The sequence below is a fragment of the Pogona vitticeps genome, chromosome 1 (assembly GCF_051106095.1).
Source record: "Pogona vitticeps strain Pit_001003342236 chromosome 1, PviZW2.1, whole genome shotgun sequence".
In the NCBI taxonomy this organism is placed as follows: domain Eukaryota; kingdom Metazoa; phylum Chordata; class Lepidosauria; order Squamata; family Agamidae; genus Pogona; species Pogona vitticeps.
The window spans coordinates 134,933,856-134,957,749 of record NC_135783.1 but is presented as its reverse complement, the minus strand read 5'-3'; the positions used below and the strand labels follow the sequence as shown (position 1 = coordinate 134,957,749).

The following is a 23,894-nucleotide window of genomic DNA, read 5'->3' as shown; positions in this document are numbered from 1 at the left end:
GTTACACAACAGCAGATTCCCATGATAGACTGGATTGCAATAAATGTCAGAAATGAACTTCCTCCTCAGGTCTTTTTAAAGAGCCTCACCCTTGCATACTGTCATTTCTAAAGCTGTTTTAAGAGTAAAATATTAAATGCGATGGCTCTGCCTGCTAATTTAATTATCTTAGGCAGGTATTTTTAAAAGAAATATTTAGATGTTCAAGCCCTGAAATGCTAAGAAGTCTGCGAGCTATAGCTTGGAAGAAGGTGGGTGGGTGGGAATAAGAACTCTTACGCATTTCAGGAAGGCATGACAGGTGAACAGAATGGATCAATAATTAATATGTCCTTTAAAATTTCATTACACTTCTGATTAAATGAAAGCAAGATGTATATTAGAGACAAAACAATGTTTGCTTGCTTTTAAAAAACATAATTCCCTATTTGCCAATACACAGCCTGCCTGCCTCACACACTAAAGCTCATACAGCCATCTCTGTTGAACTGCAAAGACAATGACTAGAGCCAAACTAACTCATGAAACCAATGTAAATAGGAATCACAGGCCATTTTGATACTCCCAATTCTGACACTTGCTGAATTTATATTGGCTTGAAGAGGAGATGCAGCTGTGGGAGAGGGAGCAGGAGGCAGAGTTGAACAGTGAACCTGGACAGAATAGCAGCTGTCAGCCATAGAATGGTAGGCTACGGTGTATTTCGGTCAGCTGACCCAAGATATTGGTGCTGCAGTCCAAAATATTCCCCCAACCAAGAGCCCCTTTGGAAATAAAGACCTACTTGTGAACAAGGACTTAAGTGTATGAACATATGGCTGGGAAGGGAAGTAGAAAATGAAAAGGGTGTAGTTGGCAGAACTGCTTGCGAGAGTCAGGAGGAAGAAGCAAATCAGGATGGATCTCCTGAGCTCCTCTCAGAAGCACATGAAGAAGAGATAAGAACCACAGGAACACTCTTTCCTCCTTCTGAGGGCAACTACTTGCAGTAGTCAGAATGGAAAATGTAGGCTGGGATGGAATGCCTGCCCATCCCACCACAAACACTCAGGAATCCAATGTGTTTTGGTACTATTCAATTTTCAATCCATTTAAGTTCAATGTGGATTTCAGTGTACTACCAAAAATGAAAAAAATAAATAAAATAAAAAGGCTGTACAAATGGGTGTACCCTGTCTGTTTCATGCTTGCATTAATTGCCATTCTCCAGATCTTCTGCTTCAAAAAGAATAAAGTGAGAAACTTCTCTTTTCTTTTGCAAGTAGGCAAACACTGAATGTCACTAAGGAAGGATTTGTAATCAGAGATGAAAGGGTGAGGCTTTTTCAAGGAAAAAACAGCAAATTAAACACTTCTCAAACAGCAACAAATGGAAAATATTCAAAGAAGACATATCAACTGGTTTTTAACAGTGCACTGTACAATAGCTAGGCTGCAGCTAAAGCAGCTTAAGTGCTAACAGATATGATGTGAACTATTTTCAAGACACAGTATGTACTATGTTAAGATGAATAGAAATGAATACAAAGTCTGTAGTTTACAAGATATTTGCAATATAATTCATATTTTAAAGCTGTTTTAATTCTGCAATATTTATCAGATGCAAAAACACAAAGGTTTATTTCAAACTACCAGGGACTGAAATTGGTTGTGGACCAAATAAGTACCTAGATATAAAGGATTACCCAAATCCATACAAATACTGTACAATAACTTTGTTAAGGCAATGATAAGATTATTAAAATGTGCAACATTTGTGACCCCCCCAATTTCTTCTTTGGGCAAAATGTTACAAAAACATATGGGGAAATGAGGAGGAAAAAAGGATGAGTTGATGTAAAAGTTACGGTGGAAGACAGACAAAGGAGTTATGCAAACACTGAAATTTACTTCTTGCAATAATATACAGTACTGGCCTGTAGGCCAGCTGGGAAAAAGAACATAAAGTTTCTGAGATCATAGAATCAAGCTGTTACTCAGGACTGTCTCCACCTTAAAGCACCAAGTTTTCTTAGCATGTAGAAAACAGAGACAAAACTCAGCCTGCATTCCCACTCAAATCCTGATTGACTAAGGCTCCATTATCTTGGGAAAAATGATATACTGGTTGATACTGCAGAGTGCAGAGAATTGTAGTCCACCTTCTCTGAAGAACATGAGGTTAGAAAGGCTGAACTGCAACATTTCTACAGTGGATGTAAAAAGTTTACACACCCCTGTTAACATGTCAAGTGTCTGTGATGTAAAAAAAAGAGACAAAGATAAATCATTTCAGAACTTTTTCCACCTTTAATGAGACCTATGAACAGTACAACTCAGTTGAACAACGAACTGAAATCTTTTAGGTGAAGGGAAGTAAAAATAAAAAACGGAAATAATATTTCAAAAAGACAGAGATACGTAATTTTGGCTGCTGTGTGCACAGGCCAAAAAGAGAAAACGGACATCGAAGTGGGTAACCCAAAATTTAGAATTATATAACAAAGTAATATACCAAGAGCTGAGGTCCCACTGGTATAATGCTCATAAAGCCTATAAACTACAGATAATCATCCCTAAAGTTCTACTCTATCCCCTAGTTTGAATACAGCTGTAGTCTGCTTCCCTCCCTGCAAACATACATGGGGCTGCAAAGCTTATGGGTAATTGGCTGTCAGGATTTCTGTATCAAAATAGGTTACAAAAAAAAAATGACAACCTTCATCAGGCCAGTTTTTGCTGAAAAAAGAGATGGCACCAGGCTGAGTAACACTGCTTACTATAAACCCGTATTTTCTTCTCCTTGGTTACTGCCCAAGGCCCTACGGCTGGAAGCTGTGAAGGCCAACCCCTCCTATGATGCTCCTACTCTTCCTTTGGTCCTGTGTCTATGGAATACTGACCGGGACAGCAGCATTCTTACCTATGCTAACAGGGGCAAGAGTCCCCTCTTGCTGGATCCAGATGTGGAGACAGGGTAGGATTGTATTAATCAGAATTATGCTTCTACTATTGCTTGTAGAAAATTTAATGGCACCTACTAATGTTTAAGAAATCTTGTGGTGGGGTGAAATGAAGGTGAAGAGGAGCTTGATCGCTGTATTTTGCACTGGGGCACATGAGCCTAACTGTGATGACCATGCAGTAAATGCAACTAAACCTGGAGCAATTTCAGCATCTCCCCACTCATCTCTACAGAATGCTAAACAAATAATTTATTATTGCATGCACAGAGGTATTAATTGTTAGCTCTCATTTCCCCCCCAAAAAAGAACAGCTTGCATAAAGACACGAAGGATGTGTTATTTGGCAGTACCCCCAGTGCTGTGTCCAAAGACTACAAGACACAGCTTGGTTCCTATGGCACAAGTCTTCTAGGTTACAGAACCATTCCTCCTGGAACTTGATGGCCTTCACAAACCAGACTGTTCCCTGACACACTTTGTTGCAAGAAGCTTGTGTTTTTGGGTTGCTGAACAGTATTCAAAAATACAAAAAGTTGTGGGGTTGTTGTTGTTGTTTTTGCTACAGTCACTGAAGATTACCAAACTGAATCACTGTTATGGTGTTTAGATGAAGTGTCCAATGATGTGAAGGTCTTTAAAGGGTAGGAGCTCTAAAGCCTGAATTATGAAAGATCCCTTGTTGGATCAGACAAAGCCTTAGCTAACCCAAAACTGGACGAACCACACTGACACAGTTTGAACCTCCAGGGCTTCCACAATGAAAACACTCCTTCCTGACATTCTGCTTTCATCTACCTCAAGCTGGGAAGACATCTCCTTGTACTGTTCTTTAAAACAAAGATGATCAATAAGCTCAGGAAACAACACCTCAACAGAGGTCACAGACTATCTTTTTTTTGGGGGGGGGAATAAGTGGAAGTACGAATTGAGCACTCCTGCCTTTTTCTTTGTCATCTGTTATCATTTTCCCACCCCTACTGAGTAGCTGACCCACAGTTTATTTTCTCCGTTGTTTACTATGCACATACCTGAAAAATGTTTTGTTGCTGCTTTTAGCATCTCAGCTCATTCTCAGCTTTTGCCTTTCTAACTCCATCCCTGCAATTCTTTGCTATCTGTCTGTACTCTTCCTTTGTGACCGGGCCTTCCTTCTACTTCTTGTATATGTCCTTTTTTACTTTTAGGTCCTCTCTAAGCTTTTTGTGAAGCCACACTGGTCTTCTTTCTTTCTTTCTTTCTTTCTTTCTTTCTTTCTTTCTTTCTTTCTTTCTTTCTTTCTTTCTTTCTTTCTTTCTTTCTTTCTTTCTTTCTTTCTTTCTTTCTTTCTTTCTTTCTTGTTGGAATTGTTTATAGTTCTGCCTTTAGAATTTGTCCACTCAAACTTGGACTCCTTTTCCTATTAAGATCTCCTGCCATGGGTCCTAATTTATCATTGTTGAGTTTATTTAAATTGGCTTTCCTGAAATCCAAGATACATCTTTGATTTTAAAGGAAACAAAACCTACACTCTAGTTTTGCTTCCTTTAAAATCAAGAAAAGTAGAATATGGTCACCTTCTCCCAAAGCTCCCCTTACTCATATTTCTTCCACCAAGTCGTCTCTATCGGTTAGAATCAACTCAAGGATAGCTAATTGTCTCCTGTAGTTTCTTCCTCCACTTTTTGTAGGAGAAAATTATCAGTGACACAAGCCAGGAATATATTGGAAGGGCCATACATGGAAGAATTTGCCTCCCAACAGAGATCAAGATAACTGAAATCTCTCATTACTACTACATTTATGTCTCTTTGAAATTCTTGCCATTTGTTTTTCAAAGGTTTCATCCATATCTTCTTCTTGATTGATAGTGGGTAGTGGGCCCGAACTATGTTCTTTTTTTGTTTTCACCCCAGTTATATTAATCCAGATGCTCCTGATGGGACAAACACACTCATTTTCCTGTATTTCCGTGCAGGAGTATGCATTTCTGACACATAGTGTGACTCCACCACCTTTTCTATTCTTTCTGCTCTTTTTGAACAATTTATATCCTTCAGTTGCTGTATTCCCAGTCATGGGAGTCATCCCGCCAAGTTCCAGTTATCCCCATCAAGTCATATTTAGTCTCCTAAATTAGTATTTCCAGTTTTTGTTTGTTTCCTATACTTCTGGCATTCATATACAGTACAGACACCAGAGATTGTGTAATTTGTGGCCTGCTTTCCTTTGGCCATTTTAATGAATATTATTATTGAGCCCCATTAGAGGTACAGTACTTAGTATGTTCCTCTTATTGTGCACAGGCCTTGATCATCTATCTTTACCTCTGACCTTGCATCTCTCCCTCTGCCCACAGTCTAAACTAGAGACAGAGGTCCCCCCACAGGTGGAAATAACAAGGTTCCACACTCACCATTTTGCCGCTGATGCGAGCTCGGTAGAGCCTTCCTATCACACCGTTGTCCATAATGGATTAGCCACTTTGCAACCTGGCAGAGAGGTTTGTAATCTATTGGGTACAATGGCGCGATAGGAAGGCTCCACCAAGCTTGCATCAGCGGCGAAATGGTGAGTGGACAGTCCGGCCCCATGGGGCCAAACCCTTGTTATTTCCATCTGTGGGGGAATATTTGTACTCATATATGAATACCCCCATCTCTAGTCTAAACCCCTGCTGATGTGACCAAACACATTGAATGATGCTTGGAAAGTCCATTACCATATAACACTTTGAAGTTGTCTCCTTGGTCTTCCCTTTTATTTTGTCTCTTCATTCACTAGACTTTTTCCTTATCACCTCTCCCTCATCCAATTCTTGTTAGCTCTCCCCATTGGCTCACTCCCTGGGATATGTCCCAGATTTATTCCTCTGCTGTGCTGTTAGGAATCAGCAAACAGACTCCTAACAGAGCACCTATCATCTTCATTGTCTGGGCCTCACAGACATCCTAGTGGAAAGAAACAAAGATAATGGGTAGCTGTAGTCCAAGCACTAAACTATGCAGCTATCCACGGCAAGAAATGAACAATGAGAAGCCTGGGCAGGTGCCAAGAAAGGCATCTATGGGCACCATATTGGAAACCAAGTACCATACGATATTTGGGGGCTGCTAGTGAGCATGAGCCAAGGAGCTTTTCTCTATTTGGAGCTCTGCCTTCAGTGCACATATGTGGCAACTAAGCTCTCTTTCAAGCCAGACAGAGGTGTGTGGGTCTCAGGTTTGTAGAATCTATTGTATTTCCTTTTTATTGGAACACAGAGATGTACATGTATATCAATCACTAAGGAGCACACCACCTCTCAACTCACACTCAGCTCAGGAACCTGTCATCAGGAGAAGGGGCCAAATTCCCAACTCCTTTTCAACGGAAATCTACTCCTGGTTTTCTCTCCTATCTCATTCCAGTGTGGGGAGGGAGAAACCCTTTTTCTTTTTGCTATTGTTAGACAACTGGGGACAAACAATATTGCTAATCTATTGAAAATCATTGCAAGCCTGGCATTAGATTAGCCTTTTGCTAATCCCATTATAGATGAAATAGGGTCCAGTCATCTTTGTTCATGGTTCTTTAGAAGACAAATTACAAAATGATTGCACAATAGTTTCAAATATAAAATCAAAACAGTAGCACTCCATAAAGGAAGGCTTCTGAGTAACTATTACCTGTGTATTTGTTTTTTAAAAATAATTAAAGCATAGCTATAATTAACTCATCACAGCCATGTTACATACAACTACCAGATAAACATTTTCATAAAAGAGAAAAGGACAGAACTCACCTGTACATGAAATATCTTGAAATCAGACCCATACATCTTCATCTCCTCTGGGAAATCTTTAAAAGCATTCAAGTAAGGAATATGACCATCCATTACCAGCCTGCATTAAAGTAGCAAGAGTAAAATCAGTATGGGCATGTTGCTTTAGTTCAATATGCATCACATGACATATACGAAAGCAGCATAGCATAATGTTTCTAATACAGTATTTGCTAAATATTGGCCAGAACATACTAGAGATTTATATTGATATAAATGTAATAGTGGATACTTTCATACCCAGTCACAGACCAAGTTGTACAACTGCTACATAGCAAAGAATGCATGTGGCAACTATTTAGCAGTAATTTCGTTTATGCAATTACACTTATGGCGGCATACATCTTCAATAAAATTCTGAAAATTACATCTAAAACATCCTTAACTGATCAGTTACAATGACTATGTGCTATCAGCCTTTAAGATCTTGTTAATATTTCTATGTTGCACACCTGCATCATACAACAAGAACGAACTACTGAAGGTGAGCAAAAGAATGGAGAAATACTATTTCGTGCAGACAGAGGAACTCTTCAGAACAATGCAACATAATAGCAACGTAACCATCTTCAGAACAGGGGTTCTAATTTTTTTGTCTGCTAGATGTCTTGGACTGCCCCTCCCAGAAACTCTGACTATTCACCATGTCAGTGGGGACACTATCCTAGGAGCTAAAGTCCCAAACTCCCAGAAGCTGTGAATCACTGTTTCAGAAAGATCAGAGGATCTTCTGAGCCCAGCCAGATCCTTCTTAAAACCGGGCACTGAAAAAGTACCCCAAAGTCATCTTACTCAGATGTTGCAGAGTCAGGATCTACCGTATTTTTCGCTCCATAAGACACACTTCCCCCCCCAAACAGAGGGGGAGAAAGTATGTGCGTCTTATGGAGCGAATACAGTAAAAAAGGGTTCAGCCACCACCACCCAGAAGCCTCCCACTGCCATGCTGGGAGGCCTCTGAACTGGCACCAAAGACTGCTTGCTGTTTGGACCCCACCGTTCTGCACTGCTGGCTTTCCAGGATCTGCTTCTTACAGCCCACCTGGAAAACCAGCAAGACTAACAGGCCTATGGCAGCAGGCAATGAAAACAGCCAAGGACCAAAGGGGAAAGAGTAATTCTAGAAAGACCAGGGGAAACCACACAGTCCCCCACTTAGCAAAGCAAAGCAAAGCGTGCTGCTTATATACCGCCCCATAGCGCTTCAAGCACTCTCTGGGCAGTTTTCAATTTAATTATGCAGGCTACACATTGCCCCCCCAGCGAGCTGGGTACTCATTTTACCGACCTCGGAAGGATAGAAGGCTGAGTCAACCTTGAGCCGGCTACCTGGGATTTGAATCCAAGGTCGTGAGCAGTTTTGGCTGCAGTACAGCGGTTTAACCACTGCACCACGAGGCTCCTCAAGCAGTTGATTTTCCTACATTTGGGGAAATCACAGGGGGCAGCACATCCAGAGTGCAATAGATGAGCCTTACCCTGGGAAACCACTTTTACAATAATGGTATCTCCCCTGCCAGGTATGAGTTGGAATGGCTCCTGAAAATTCTTTCCCTTTCTGTGCCCTATCCCCCAAAGGCATGGTGACCCCCCGGCTGCACATCCTGATCAGAACAGGGCTGCATAGCCCCAGTCCCAAAAGAGGCCAAGAGACCTACTCAGTGTTTTGGGGTGCCCCACAGGATCCCTATCAGGGGCTGGATGTTCTTCCCACAATCCTCCAGCGCACAGATATTAGCGTACCTAATATGTGGGGAAGGCAGGGAAAGGGGAGAAATTCAAACTTTCAGTTAGTGAAGAGGCTGCTTGTCTGCTTCCTTGCTAGTCCAAGCAGTTAGATTGCTGGGAGAGAGACCTGGGACTGCCTGGTATTGTCGTTTTAAAATGTAAAATGTAGTTTAAAAGCTGCTTGTTTTGGGTTAAACTGTGCTTGGGTGAAAAGGTGCTCTGTTTGAGCTGAAACCTGCTTATGTAGAAATGTGCATAGGGGTACTTGCTTTAAAAGCTGCTTGTTTTGGGGTTAAACTGTGCTTGGGTGAAAAGGTGCTCCGTCTGAGCTGAAACCTGCTTGTGTAGAAACGTGCATAGAGGTACTTGCTTTAAAAGCTGCCTGCAAAGCCTTTCAGACCAGCGCCGATCAGCTGTTAGGTAGGGAGAGGGGAGGGGAAAGGAGCAGGAGCAGGAGCAGAGGAGAGCACAAAATGGCTGCCGTCTGCCAGGTGCCTGCTGGCTTTTAGCTGTTTAAGGCTCTTTTTTGGCTGTTCTGGGGTCTACCAAGGCACTGTGAAGAGCAAGGCTCAGTCTACAGTACCTGGTAAGTGACTTTCTTTTAAGTTTTTTAAAGTTTCTGACCTCCCCCCCCATAAAAATGCATTAATTTTCAATGCATTTCTATGGGAAATTTGGATTCAACTTGCAAACTTTTCAACTAGTTCTGGGTATCTAATAGAGAATGCATTTCCAAAGGGTGTTGCAGCAAGGAAACTAACTGTGCCTCATGACTTCTAACTGGATTACAGTACCTGCTTCCTGATTTCAGCTACTATAGTTTGTATTCAGTTTTTTTGGCTTTGTGTGGCCTAACCTGTTGTGCCTTGTATGCTATAAATGTTCAATTATGTCAGAAACCCGAGGTTTGGTCTTATGCTGAGCATGTGCTACTGCTGGTGAATGGGTTAAGCTTTGTGTTGCTGTTCTTTTACATAACCTAAATAAGGAAAACCAGCTGTTAAATAGTTTAATTCCACTATTTATCCTCCACACAACTAAAAGGGACCTCTCAATGCAGTGCCAAATCAGACAAACCATTTCTAACTTAATATAGGCTTGAGCTGTAGCTGGGCAGAGTTGCACAACAATGTCATCTGTCATTGAGACATTTCTATAAGCATGGGGAGGAGGTGGATGAAAGGAAATGTAAAATATAAGCAGAGTGGTATAGGTCTTATCACTGGCTGATAATGGTCTATATTAATGCCACTGTTGACTGCTGTTCACTTTACATGGTTCAAATGTCATTCTGTTATAGTTTATTAAATATTTTATTACACTATTTGGTTCAGAATATATTTTCCCTGTGTTCCTCATCTAAAAATTAAGTGCGTCTTAAGGTCCGGTGCGTCTTATGGAGCAAAAAATATGGTAAGTTACAGTAACATCCCAGGGTGGAAACTGCAGACTTGTTCAATCAGCTTGAGGTACCAAGTTTCATATCTGACAGTGTACGATCAACTGTCTTTCTCCCATCTCTGTTGACAAATTGTAATCAACCATAATTTCTCCACCACCTTGTGCTGAAGCATACAGCTCACGTATCACTACCAGCAGAGGCACACAGAGATGTGGCAATATATGCATTACGAGATGGGTTTTATTTACCGTATTTTAGCTCTATAAGACACACTTCCCCCCCAAAAAAGTGGGGGGTGTCTGCATCTTATGGAGCAAATACTGTACAACAGCACTCCCCAGGGCCCAGTGGGGGGATTGTGGGGGAAGCCTCGGAAGGGTCCGAGAGTGCTTTCCAGGACCCTTTGGAGGCTCCACCCACCCACCCCTGCGGGGCCAGCAGGGACAAAATCGTGACCTTCCAGGACCCTTCTGAGGCTTGGAAAGCCTCAGAAGGGTCCTGGAAGCTGGGGATTTTGCCCCCACCAGTCCCGGGGGAGGCAGCGGGAGCTTCCAAAGGGTCCAAGAGTGCCTTCCAGGACCTTTCAGAGGCTCACCCCCCCCACCCCCCCATGGGGCCAGCAGGGGTGAAATTGCCAGTTTCCAGGAACCTTCTGAGGCTTGGAAAGCCTCAGAAGGGTCCTGGAAACTGGCGACTTCGCCCCCGCTAGCCCCGCGGAGGGGGTGAGGGGAACCTCCAAAGGGTCCTGGAAGGCACTCTCAGACCCTTCCAAGGCACCCCCCACCTCCACCCCCGCAGGCCCAGGGGGCCGAAATTGCCAGAATATTTTTTCCAGTTTTCCTCCCCTAAAAATGAGGTGTGTCTTATGGAGAGGTGCATCTTATGGAGTGGAAAATATGGTAGTGGTTGAAAAAATGGGAATTCTCAGATAGACTAGTGATTTTTGAACAATATATTCCACTCACCTTTAACCAATATCAACATTTTTAGTTGAAATAAAGTCTATGTCTGATTTGCAGCTTGACCTTTGGTGGGCTGTGAGAGGAGTATTCCAACCATATACAGTGGTGCATGACGACGATAATCCATCCCATTGAAATCGCTGTTTAGTGAAATCATCATCATGCAAAAACCCTTACCCCATTGGAATGCATTGAAACCTGGTTTAATGCATTCCAATGGGGAAAATACCTCGTCACCCAGCGAAGATCGCCCATAGGGAAGCCATTTTGCGAGTGCCAATCAGCTGTAAAAATGGCTGCCCTGAGAAGCACGGCTCCAGAAAACACAGGGCAGCCATTTTGCGAAGCCGACGATCATCAGAAAAAAATAGTTGTCTTGCGAACAAATGGTCCGCGAAGCACGGACCTAATCGTCATCCAGCGAAAATCCCCCATAAGAATGACTGTTTTGCAAATCGCTATAGCGATCGCAAAAAGTCATTGTTATGCGGATTCGTCGTTTAGCGGGGTCGTTGTCTTGCAAGGTACTACTGTACATCTATGGTTTTAAAAAATGGATTCCCAAATTTTTGGGCCACAGGTGAAACTCTGTTTCAAAAAGGATGAAGAATAAAGACATGTATATTAGTACAGAATACTCCTCTCAGAAGTTCTGTATGTGCTTTTCTGCAGTTTCCTTTGAAGGGCCCATGAAAACATTTTTATTTGAGGATTGGTGGAGATTGCTAGTTTAATTTTTTAAATATTAAATTACACTTCTCATTGCTTTGTGTGTGATTTCAATTGTCCAAGTGAACAGTTTTCTGATGAAACATGAGCTAGTAACATCACAAATAAATACTGTTACATCTATCTATTCACAGCTCACATGAAAACATGGCATGTCTTAGACAATACAACCAATCATATCTTGCTTTTTTTTTACTCAACCATAAAAAGCTGTAAGTAAATGCAAAACTTCAAAGTACATTTAAAAAACAAATACTTCATTGGATATTGTCCTCACCTTATTAGGTCTGATAATGTAATTGACTCTCTCAGCCAGAGCAATGCCAAATAACAAAAAGCTAAAGTCATGGGCATGGACATGCTCAGATCCCACTTCTTCCTTCTCTGTAAATTAGAGCCACCATCCACTGATCCAGACCAGCCAGATTTTCCTGCAGAAAGCATTCAGGAAAGTAACATTTAAAGTATCTATTTTAATTGTATTTTAATTGTTTTATCTTTTTATTGTATTTTAATTGTTGTAAGGCACCCAGAAATGTTTGGGTAGAGTGGGTGGCATATAAGTTAAATAAATAAATAAATAAATAAATTATTTTTTTATTCATTCCTAATTACTGTGTTTCCCTGAAAATAAGACAGGGTCTTATACAGTATTAATTTTTGCTCCAAAAACACATTAGGGCTTATTTTCAGGGGATGCTTTATTTTTTTCATGTTCAATCTACTTTATTCAAATACAGTCATGTCATCTGCTTGTGGTTGATGCACAATGGTGAAGGGCAGGCTTTCACTTAACTAGGGCTTATTTTGGGGGTAGGGCTTATATTATGAGCATCATGAAAAATCATAGTAGGGCTTGTTTTCAGGTTAGGTCTTATTTTTAGGTTAGATCTCATTTTCGGGGAAACAGGGTAGGAATAACTTATCAATGGTAGCTAATGTATTTTGTTCCAAATGGCAGCTCAATTGTTCTTCTAATACCAAAAGCAGAGGTGAGAAAACCACTACAAAGGCTGAAGTAAGTACAGAAAAGGAGCTGAAATCCTGTGTAAGTGAAAAATTTCAGTGTTTTGGCTTGGAACTGGGGTCTCTTCTAGAATTTACTAATCTTAATCATACCATCACACAAGCTTTCCCTAACTCAGCAGTTAAGTTACACAAAACCTACATGTAGGTATGACTAAAATTAGTACATTACTTTTGGAAAGAGAGACACCTGTTTCAAGCCAAAACACTGAAATATACTCTTACACGGGGTTTCGGCTCCTTTTCTCTACTGATTAACTTACTTCAGCCTTTGTAGTGCAGTTCAGTCCTCATTGCTTCTGGTATTATCAGGACAACTTGTAATACCAAAGAGAGAACAAAACCTTAAAGAAAGCTCCCAAAGCCACAAATTTAACTCAAAGGGTATATGTTAGAGTATTAGCTTTATATAGCTTTATGAAAGACTTCACTTCTTGGCACAGCCAAGACTATAAGGGGACGGATGCAATCTTAAAAGATTAAAATCAATTATTAAGTGCATAGGTAGCTTTAGTAAAAGTACAAGTCAAGCTAGAAGCAGGTTGAAAATAATGTCTTAAAAAACCAAACATAGCATGTATAGTCTAGAATTCGATATGATGTATTATTATTTTAAAAATCACCTGCTATATCTATCTTTTGTGAATGCAAACATTTTGAAAAATATGACAATATAAAAAGCTGAAGCAGAAGAAGAACAAGAAAGCATTATATTCCCTTACCCTCCTTTGTCCTCAACTTTGGAATTATTATACTTATATCCACCCTCCAAGAAGCATACAATGGTAGCACCTTCACTCTCATTTTGTCCTCACCATGACCCTATGGTGATCTGAACCTGTTCTCTACATCTTAGTCCAAAGCCCAATCACTAAGACACACTGTCTCTCTAATTTTCAGGTATTCTCTCAAGATGTAGTTAGCAAGTAAGTTATAACAAGCCATGTCCAGCATTTCTGTACATGGCTTACAATTAAAATTCTTATTAAACTCACTATAGAGTACAAATCCCCAACAACATGTTTTTCTTTGCTTGCTTTTCCTCAGAATTTAGCATTAATGAGGATACTTTATTAATATTTCAAATAGACTGTGGGTGTCCAACCTTTCACCTTCCCTGGGCCACATTAGAAGATGAAAATTTGGTTTGGGCCGCACATAAATTTGGTTTGGGCCGCATGGCGAGGCAGCCCTAGCCATCCTCCGCAGCCCTGCTCCAAGCGCGCTTACCGGCAGCTGCGATCTCAGACAGCAGAGGCTGCCAGCTTCGACTCCAGCAGCTTTATAGGACCGGGAAGGGGTCCACGTATTGATGGGGACAGTGCAATGCAGTCACGGAGCTCCCCTTTCTCCTCCCCTCCTGCTCCTTCCTTCCTTCCCTCTCTCCCCCCCAACCGTTGTGACGTGCCCCGGCCGCATTCCAGCCGCAAGCGCCGGCAATATAACTTGAAACTTTGGAATTTCTTTAAAAATAAAAAATTGCACTGGGCCGCATGATGAGCCAACCTGGGCCGCATGCGGCCCGCGGCCCACAGGTTGGACAAGCCTGGTGTAGACACTGTAATATTAGAATTATAACAGGCACAATTTCACCACATTTGGAATCATTTTGTCTTTACTACCTTCTCAATCAATTCGGTAACCTTTATTGGCATAGGAAACTTAAAAAAAACTTATACTGGGAAATTAATAGCAAATAGAGATACACATAATGGTAGTTACACGGCTAAAAAAACAACAACAGCAAAAAACACAATAGGAGATACTTTGGAGTAGTCTAGTTAATTTCTCTTCAGATCGTATAAATCTTTCGCCTTTTTTTTACTACCTTCTAAACAAAGCAACCAAGAGCTTCTAAAAGCTTAGAAGGAAACACAAGAACTGTTTTGAATAACTATTGTATATATGTGAGTCACTGAACAAAAAGTATGTACCTCATTTAATCCCTTCACTCATCAGTTTTCTCCTTTTTTATGCATAGGCCATGTCTCAAGAACACGGATGGCAGGAGTGCTATTGTTAACTCCACATTCAGCCTGATTTACAATAATCTTTGTGTTCTATTTGAAGCCATCATGTTAACACAGCAGCTTTTCATTTTATTTGTTTTAGATTATGCAGGGCATATTAGACGGTCAGCATTAAACTGAATGTAACATACAATTTAAGACATGCCATAACAACTTACAAATTTAATAGGCTTCCCCAACAATGTCTATATACTGCACCCAAATAGAGAGTTTCAGCCTGCTTGCTTGGAGAACAATATTACAACAGTCAGTTTGAATAAACCCCAATGATCCCATAATATCTAATTATTACAGAAATTGATCTGGAATCTATATTAGGATAGAGGTTGATTTTTGAATAAGTTATTCAAAGCATAAACTAGAAACAAGGGAGATGACAATGTCCAAGAAGCTACTAGAGCTTGCATAATAAAGACAGAACATTTTCACATTTGCATATCAACTAAAATTTGTAATCTTACTCATTAGTTACATGCCGGCACCCTGGACAATTTAACAATGCAAAGTATATTCATGTTTTCTTAAAGTGGATTTTCATTCACTGGTTTCACCAGAAAAAAAATGTGATACATCACACTTCAAATACTACATTGTGCCATAAAATGTAAAGTCTACTTTTCCCATTCCCCAACCTTTGCTTCAGCAATGGTTAAACGACTGGACTACCTCTCTCTCATAAAGTATTTAATCTCTATTGCAGTTGCCCAGTTTCCCACATCTTCCCAGCCACTGAATCCTTTAGTTCAGTGGACCCCAACCTTTTTTGAATCGCGAACTGGTGGGGTGGGCGGAGTCCGTGTGTAGGGGTGAGGTGGGGAGGAGGGGCCTGTTCACTGGTGGGGGGCGCTTACGGGCATGTGTGGAGGGGTGTTCATGGGTGAATGGGGTGTGCTCATGGGTTGGCGGGGGCTCTCACACACATATGCAGAGGGGAGGGGAGGGGCGAGCTTGTGGAGGGATGGGGGCACCCGTGCGTGAATGTGGTGAGCCGTACATGTGGGGAGTGCGTGCGGGGGGTGGAAATCTCTCTCTGCGGCCCGGTCCTGCCATGGCCACGAACCGGCACCAGACTGCTGACCGGGGGCTTGGGGACCCCTACTTTAGATTATTGCTGATCTCCCCTCTCCAGTCTATTTTGCAACCGTGTGACGTCTCATCCTCAATCTACCCCAGAAAACAGGTCTGCAGCGTCCTTCCATACTGCTGGGAGTATGCAACACTACTAAGTAGCAGCAAAATGACCTTTCTGAATTACTGCTCCCAGAATAAGCTAGTTGAAGTCCAAGAAAGATTTTTTTCCCATTTCTGATGCTAGCATGATTTCAAATTTATTTCTATTATTATTATGATTAAAGTGAATATTTTCTGGAATATTATATACATTAATTAGCCAGATGTGTTTTTAATCACTTGAGGATTAAGTAATGAAGGACTAAGTGGTTTTTTTAAAGCATATTAAATACATTCAAAAACCCAACTGTCCAAACTGCATTTACCTGACATCCTGCTAGTGGAAGAAGCACCTGTAACACTAGATTTAGAGGCTGCATCTGTATCACTCGCAGAGGAAGCCAAGGCAAGAAGTCTCCGAATATCTAGTTCACTTTCTGTTTCGGTATCTGTGCTCTGTGTCTGTTACAAAATAAAAGAAAACAATCATATACGGCTCCAACTACAGATATTTAATTCAATTCAGTCGGATTATCTTTTATTAAAGCAAGCATTGTGATGTAATTTTGATTTTCCAAGTGTAAAATATCTAACAGTATGAATATTCAAGAAGTATTAATTTTGAATGAAGACAGAACTGAATTTTAGAAAAAAGCAGTCCAGTAGCAAAAACCACCTGTCACATGTATCAGCTGTGAATATGACGCATCTCAGCTACTCTCATTCACACAGATTCATAACCAACCAGCAACATGGGCAAGACCTGCCATCTTCACAGTCACAATTTTCTGGGAATGTTAAGCCCATGTACTTTCTAAAGAAATAAACCTCTTAGTCTTTGAAGTGCTACAATATTTTGCCTTTATTTATTTTCTTTTGACAATAAAACCCATGTAAATATTCTCAATAAGTCTCAAAGATAAGCATCTACACATAACCTTATGCTTCAGTCACTGGAGTGGTTTCAGATACTTGCAGCAGGATCATGTGTTCCTTTGAATAGCACATGCATCCCCGCTTCCTTTCTGCTCTCATGGAGACTGCTCTGACTAGCTATCTTGGTCCAAAATGGCTGGGAAATTCTAGGATCTGTAGTCCAAAAAAGTAGTTTTTCTAATCTCTGAAGGAAGCCCAGTACAGTGGGGTCTCTACTTAAGAACTTAATCCGTATTGGAAGGTGGTTCTCAAGTGGAAAAGTTCTTATGTAGAATCTGCATTTCCCATAGGAATGCATTGAAAACCATTTAATCCGTATCTGCTCTTTTCCGTCCATAGAAACTAATGGGAAGCTGCTATTCCGCCTTCTACCACTAGAGGGGGATTTTTTTCTTTTTCTTTTTCCCTTAGGTCAGGGAACAGTGTTAAAAGCACTTCTGACGAAGCTAATTTTGAAGCAATGGACTGAAAACCAATTAATCCGTTCTGGCTTTTTTTTTTTTTTAATGTAGAGGTGCGTTCGTACATTGAAGCATTAGTTCCCATAGGAACTAATGCAAAGCTGGTTAATACGTACTCTACCACTAGGGGGAGAACTTTTTTTTAACCTAAGATGACCTAAGGTTAAAAAAAGAGCAGGAAAGTTTTTTTTTCCTGTTCTTATCTGGATTTTTGTTCTCAAGTAGAAGCAAAATTTAGCAAATGGAGCTGTTCTTAAGTGGAATTGTTCTTAAGTAAGGACGTTCTTAAGTAGAGACCCCACTGTAATGGGACAGATGAGATCTTACATTCTGTGTGGGCAATGTGTATACACAATTCTGAGAGTCCATTCTATTGGGGCAGAAAATACAGTCTCAACTCAGTCATTTAGCATAACATGCTTGATACAGTGGTGCCTTGCTTGACGAGGATAATCCGTTCCAGCGAAATCCTCGTCAAGCAAAATAAAAAAGCCCATTGAAACGCATTGAAAACCGCTCTATGTGTTCCAATGGGCTAAATACCTCAGCGTCCAGCGAAGATCCTCCATAGCGCGGCCATTTTCCGATGCCTGTGCAGCGAAAAATCCGTCCTAAAGCACAGCAGGGAGCCATTTTACACAGCGGCAGGCCATTTTGAAACCTGATAATCAGCTGTTTTGATCGTCGTAATGTGAAGAATCGGTTCCTGAAGCAGGGAACCAATTGTTGGGAAGTGAATTTTACCCATTAAAACATTGTTTTGCAATCGCAAAAGGGATCGCAAAAGCCTCATCGTCAAGCGGATTCATTGTTTAACGAGGTAATAGTTAAGCGAGGCACCACTGTATTTCCATCTTCTTTCAGTGCGTGTTTTCTTTAAAAAACCTAATATACTTAGCTCCATCTACTGGATTTAAATAAAAAAAACTAATAAGCTACTTACTACAAAAAAACAAAAAACAGCACAGTAATTATAATCAACATAAAAGTATGAAATCATTCCTTTTAATCAGTAAATACCTCTCGCTAATACTGATAGACCTGCTTTCCACCAGAAAGCGTAGGTGTCCATTTTGTATGCTTTAACAGCAGAGTTCAGTGGCTTGTTCAATACACACACTTTTATTAGAGCATAAGCTTTCATGGGCTTGGGTCCTTTTCAAGGAGAAAGGTGGGGTAAATATATTTTAAATAAATAAATAAAATAGGTAAGAGTTAACATCATCAACTGCACCAGATGAAAAGAACTCTATTCCGTGTAAAGTTATGCCACCATAAAATTAAAAAAGAGCCTTAGACAAACCCAAAAGAGAGCATCACAGGCGTACCACTGGTAGACATCCACACCTCCCAAATGAGACTACAGTGGTGCCTCGCACAACGAGTGCCTCACACAATGATAAATTCACACAACGATGGCTTTTCCTGAAAAATTTGCCGCCTCACACAACGATGTTTCCTATGGGGAATTTTCGCACAACAATGTCCCTTTTCGCTCCTGTAAAAGTGCCTTAAACTGTTTGAAAAGTGTTTTGAATGCTTGCTATCGTTAGCCCACCTCCTGAAACCTATACAAACTTAATTTGGTGTTGTTCTGAGGCGTCCTTAATTTTTGGTGGTTTTTTGTTTTTTCTCTCATTGAAATGCATTGGACGGACAGTTCAATAGAGTTCAATGAGAGAAAAAACAAAAAATCACCAAAAATTAAGGACACCTCAGAACAACACCAAATTAAGTTTGCATACGTTTCACAAGCTGGACTATCGATGCCAAGCATTTAAAACAGGTTTCAAACAGTTTAAGGCACTTTTACAGGAGCGAAAAGGGACATCGGAAAGAGCTTCAAAAGCAGGGAAATGGAGATCAAAGAGCCCTTTCCGTCGTCCAATGGCTTTCAATGGAGAAAACAAAAAATCACCAAAAATTAAGGACGCCTCAGAACAACACCAAATTAAGTTTGCATACGTTTCACAAGCTGGACTATTGATGCCAAGCATTTAAAACAGGTTTCAAACAGTTTAAGGCACTTTTACAGGAGCGAAAAGGGACTTTGCAAACCCATTCAAATGCATTGAGTCGGCTTCAATGCATTTCAATTGGGGAACCGCGTTTCCCTCAACGATGTTTCCTATGGGGATTTTCCCTTAAGGACGGCAATCCATTCCAATTGGAACGGATTAACCGGTTTTCAATGCATTCCTATGGGAAATGGTGTTTCACAGAACGATGTTTCACAGAACGTTTTTTTTGGGGGGGGAACCACTTAACATCGTTGTGCGAGGCACCACTGTACTGACATCAAAGATCTATAGCCTAATCTGAACAACAATACTTCTGTCTCCAAGGCTCTGGGTGGATGGTCTATACTTGCTTACAGATAAGACTCCTAATCTTAAAGAATTGCTGGCACACAGTGGCAGTTCACATGGATATGAAGGCATGAAAAAGACTCTGCTACACACCTAGATGCCAACTGTGTGCCCACATCAACTCTTTCTGCACCACTATAGGGCCTAGCAACGGCATCCACGACACCGGGAGCTTATTTACTTGTTCATCTGCTAATGTCATTGACGCTATTTCCCCCACAACATTCTACACCCCACCTACCCCATTCTACATAGGTCAAATGCAACAATCTCTACAGAAGAGAACAAATGGACACAAATTTAATATCAGAAAGGGCAGCACACAACCGCCGGTTTCAACCTCCCATGATACTTTGTCATAAATCTTAAAGTAACTGTTGTGGGGAAAAAATTACAAAAGGATATTAGAAAGGGAGACATCTGAGGTAGGTTTCATTCATGAGTTCCAGAGTGTGGCTAAAAGCTTAATTACAGAGAAGGGAGTTATATAACTTGCGCTATATAACAACAACCAATTTTTTACAGCCTTGTACAGTATATAGGCATAGCTATTGATTCTGGCTGCAGAAGCAGCTGATTCAGAAAAATACAAGCCACTTCCTGGCTCACCACCTTTGCGCCTGAGAAATAACCTATGCCAGCCAATCAACTGCTCTAGCTATGCCAGAATGCTTATCTCCTCTCAAGGTTCATAATAATAATGTTTTGCCATTGTGAAATTTCATTGTTCATGACTACCTATACCTTCACTGGGTCTCTACCTCCATAATGTATACTCATGTACAAAAATTTTGACTAGGCAATTCACTCCATGTGACTGAAGCTCGCACAGAATACATTCGTTAATCTTTTAAGTGTCACAATATTTTGCTTTTATTTGTGTTTTTGTTATACAAGTTAAGATGGACTATCATGGCTATTAACACAAAATATTTTAATCTTTGGGGACTGTAAGACACTGTTGTTTTTGGCTGTAGGAGAACAATACAGCTACTGACTGCTCTGGAAACAATTCCTTTTTAACAGATGTTCCTCTGTATATGTATCAAAAAAGCAGAAAAAGGACTAGAACAAAAATATATTTAGCAGCAGAGGATCCTACCTTAATCAAGTCTCCATTAAGAATTTTGAGCATTGCCATAATATAAGTTGTTTTCAACAAATTAGATGTACAAGTCTATATGAAGTTCCTAAGATCATGTGTGTGCAGAAAAGCTGGCTATTCACCAGTTCTGAACTTTATACTGTACTTACTGGTAAAGTATCCTGAATAACATGTCTGTGAGGCTTGTCACAATAAGCCTGGTTGCTCTTCTGAAGGTATCTTCTCCATAAGTTACACAACACTTCATCCTGATAAGGAGAACATATTACTTATCCAGATACAGGCTTATATGTATGTTTTTGTTACACACAATTGCAGAAATGAACATATGGACCAAAATCCTGTCGTGTAGGAAGAAAGGCAATGGTGTATACTACTATTACAGTAGTATATTGGCTACAGTTAAGATTAACTACAATTGATTTGTGTTTAGATATCAGAATAAGCTGCAACTTGGTCTAGGAAGTGAAAGCTGCAGGATTCCTCAATGGAGATACATCAGGAGGGGTGTGAGCAAATCAGAGGCTTGCAGTTGCTTTATCTTGCTAATCCATAATTCAGTGTTCAGCATTACATGTACATGAAGCCACTGTACCGAACAGGTCACTGTACCTTGAACTGTGAAGGAACTCCTAAAGATTGCAGAGCTTCAGCTTGTTTCCAAAGAATGAACTGAAAGCCTTCACAGATGTACCATTCCCAGCCTTTATCTAAAATGGTGCACATACAGAAAACAGAACATGAATAGCCAACATTACAAGAGTTAGCTATAAACCACTGTATTAAACTTATAGGAAGCAAAACTGCACTCTTGGAGGTGGCATTACATGATTACATTGAGTCCTTCTGGACAGTGATTGGACAGAAAACCCAGAGGCTGATCATTTGATTCACTACCCTGTTTCCCCAAAAATAAGACCTAACCTGAAAATAAGTTCTAGTATGATTTTTCAGGATGCTTGTAATATAATCCCTACCCCAAAAATAAGCCCTAGTTAAGTGAAACCCTTGTGCAGCAACCAGAAGAAAATGACAGGACTGTATCTGAATAAATGTAGATTGTTGTACATGAAAAAAAAATCCCCTGAAAATAAGCCCTAATGTGTGTTTTTGGAGCAAAAATTAATATAAGACCCTGTCTTATTTTCGGGGAAACACAGTAGATGGTTTAATACCATTTTAGGTCAATGCAGTCTTAGTTCAATCCACTTATAATACTGCTGGAAGAGTCAATGACAGAGAACTATCAATTTCTCTGAGTACAGTGGACCCTTGACTTATAGACGGCTTGACTTACAGACTTTTTGAGTTACAGACTTCTCTGGCTGCAAAATTTAGGTTTGACTTGCAGCCTGAGAATTGGCTTACAGACCAGAAAAAAACCAAAATGGAACAAAAACGGCCTGTTACGGAATTAATCGGTTTTCAATGCACTGTAGGTCAAAGGAGACTTGACTTACAGACTTTTTGACTTGAGAACCGCCTTCCAATACGGATTAAGTTCTCAAGTCAAGACCCCACTGTATTAAATGCTAGAAGGTCAAAACAGATGACAGGTATTAGAACATTTCTATTCTGCTCCTTTTGAGAAGCAAGGCAAGTAAGTCTCTGCAGATACAGTTTGCTCATCTGATTCCTCTATAGTTAATTTGTATTTTAATATATTTTATTGTGCTCCTAGATTTATAAAGACAATATTCCAATTACTGTATTTGAAAGGTATTCTGATAATGACAGTCACCCCGATTTACAGAGCAGCATTATAATCCTTAATTATGAACAATGTCCCCTCTAAGGTGCTTGTGCGCACAGGCACACAGAGCTTCATGGGTGCTCTGCAGCAGCAGCAGGAGGTGTCAATGCCTGTTCACTTCCGCGTTTTAGATTAAGCCCTGGCCTCCACGTGCAGATGGGTGAGGTTCCCACGCAGTGGGGATGACAATTAGAGGGAACATTCATTATGAAAGTTAATTAATTGTTGATTGCACAATAATGATTACTGAGAAGCAGAATACAGCTGAAGACCCACCATTTCAGGTAGGTTTTTAATTTTAACTCTGTAATTTTCAAATTTTAAATATGGTTTTTAGCTTTTCAGCTTGTATTTGTTTTTCAAGCTTATGCTTTTAATTACTTGAAATATTTTAATTATAGTAACAGTTTAATTTGTTTTTTAATATGTTAGTTATAGTGTTTTCAATTTTACTTGTTTTAACTCTTGTTAAAGCCTTGAGTCTTCTTGTGGGGGAAAAAGGTGGCTCATAAATTAATAAAATAAATAATAAATAGACTTTTTTTTACACAGATGTCTTCATTTTCGGAATCCTTAACATTTTTTTTTATTATTCTGCTCTCAAGTGTCTCTTTCAAGTCATTAGGGTTAAATGAGAAATCCTTTAATTTTTTAAAAAATTAAAGTTCAAATTCTCAAAACATTATTATCTATGCTTTGAGAACTGCCATTGTTATCCTCCCCTTGAATTCCCCAAATTCTCCTTGAATTTCTCACATAGAACTCTGGGATTCCAGTCCCCAGTTTCATATCTACAAACACCTATATTTTGATCACCTGGATCAATGCCTAATTTTTAGAGGCTGGATCACACTGAGGTCTTATTTCCTGTTGCAATGCTTCCCAGAAGGGAGCTGCTGCAATGCTTTCTGGGAGTCGTAGTCCCACTGACCTAAGGTGCATCTAGCCTCCAAGGATTAGACATGTGAACAAAATGAACAGTTTTGTAGGCATGGATCCATGTGCTGGAACTCCCAGAATTCTGTCTGAAGAATTTAAGGAGAATTCTGGCATTTTTTAATCAAAATAAACCTGAATGGTTTACTATTGCTGTGTCCAAAAGAGTATATAGCTTGCCTTTGTAAAAAAAGAAACAACATTACTGAATGCTTTATACAAGGCGACCTTGTAAAGCTGTTCTGCTCTAGGTACATATGGTAGGAAAGATGAAGTCAGCCATATTTGTTTACCACACCTGGTTTTAAAAAAAAACCTACCAAATTTGTTCTTTCTTTTTAAGCCTCTAGCAATGGACTGTGCTCTGGCATTTGATGTAGCATCACCAGTTATAACTTCTCGGGTTCTCTGCAAGGCAGTTAGGCAAATATACGAGGTTACCAAATACAAATATGTTAGACCCTTTCCGGTTTCTTTATAAGAGAGGTTGACAGCTTTGATTCATCCATTGAATGTTATGGTTAGTAATCCAAATTAATGGCT

The 23,894-nt window shown here is 40.2% G+C and overlaps 1 protein-coding gene and 1 pseudogene across 1 annotated transcript in view; both read right to left on the bottom strand.

Moving 5' to 3' along the window:
* TAF1B (TATA-box binding protein associated factor, RNA polymerase I subunit B) overlaps positions 1-23,894 on the bottom strand; it is a 56,574-nt gene that overhangs the window by 27,681 nt on the left and 4,999 nt on the right. Inside the window, exons 3-8 of the mRNA XM_073001482.2 lie at positions 23,672-23,759; positions 21,275-21,372; positions 20,812-20,910; positions 16,118-16,253; positions 11,843-11,996; positions 6,706-6,805 (exon numbers count right to left, since the gene is read on the bottom strand). Coding sequence (XP_072857583.2) covers positions 6,706-6,805; positions 11,843-11,996; positions 16,118-16,253; positions 20,812-20,910; positions 21,275-21,372; positions 23,672-23,759 — 675 coding nt within the window. The remainder of the gene's footprint in view (positions 1-6,705; positions 6,806-11,842; positions 11,997-16,117; positions 16,254-20,811; positions 20,911-21,274; positions 21,373-23,671; positions 23,760-23,894) is intronic.
* LOC140703578 (U1 spliceosomal RNA) lies at positions 8,143-8,272 on the bottom strand (annotated as a pseudogene).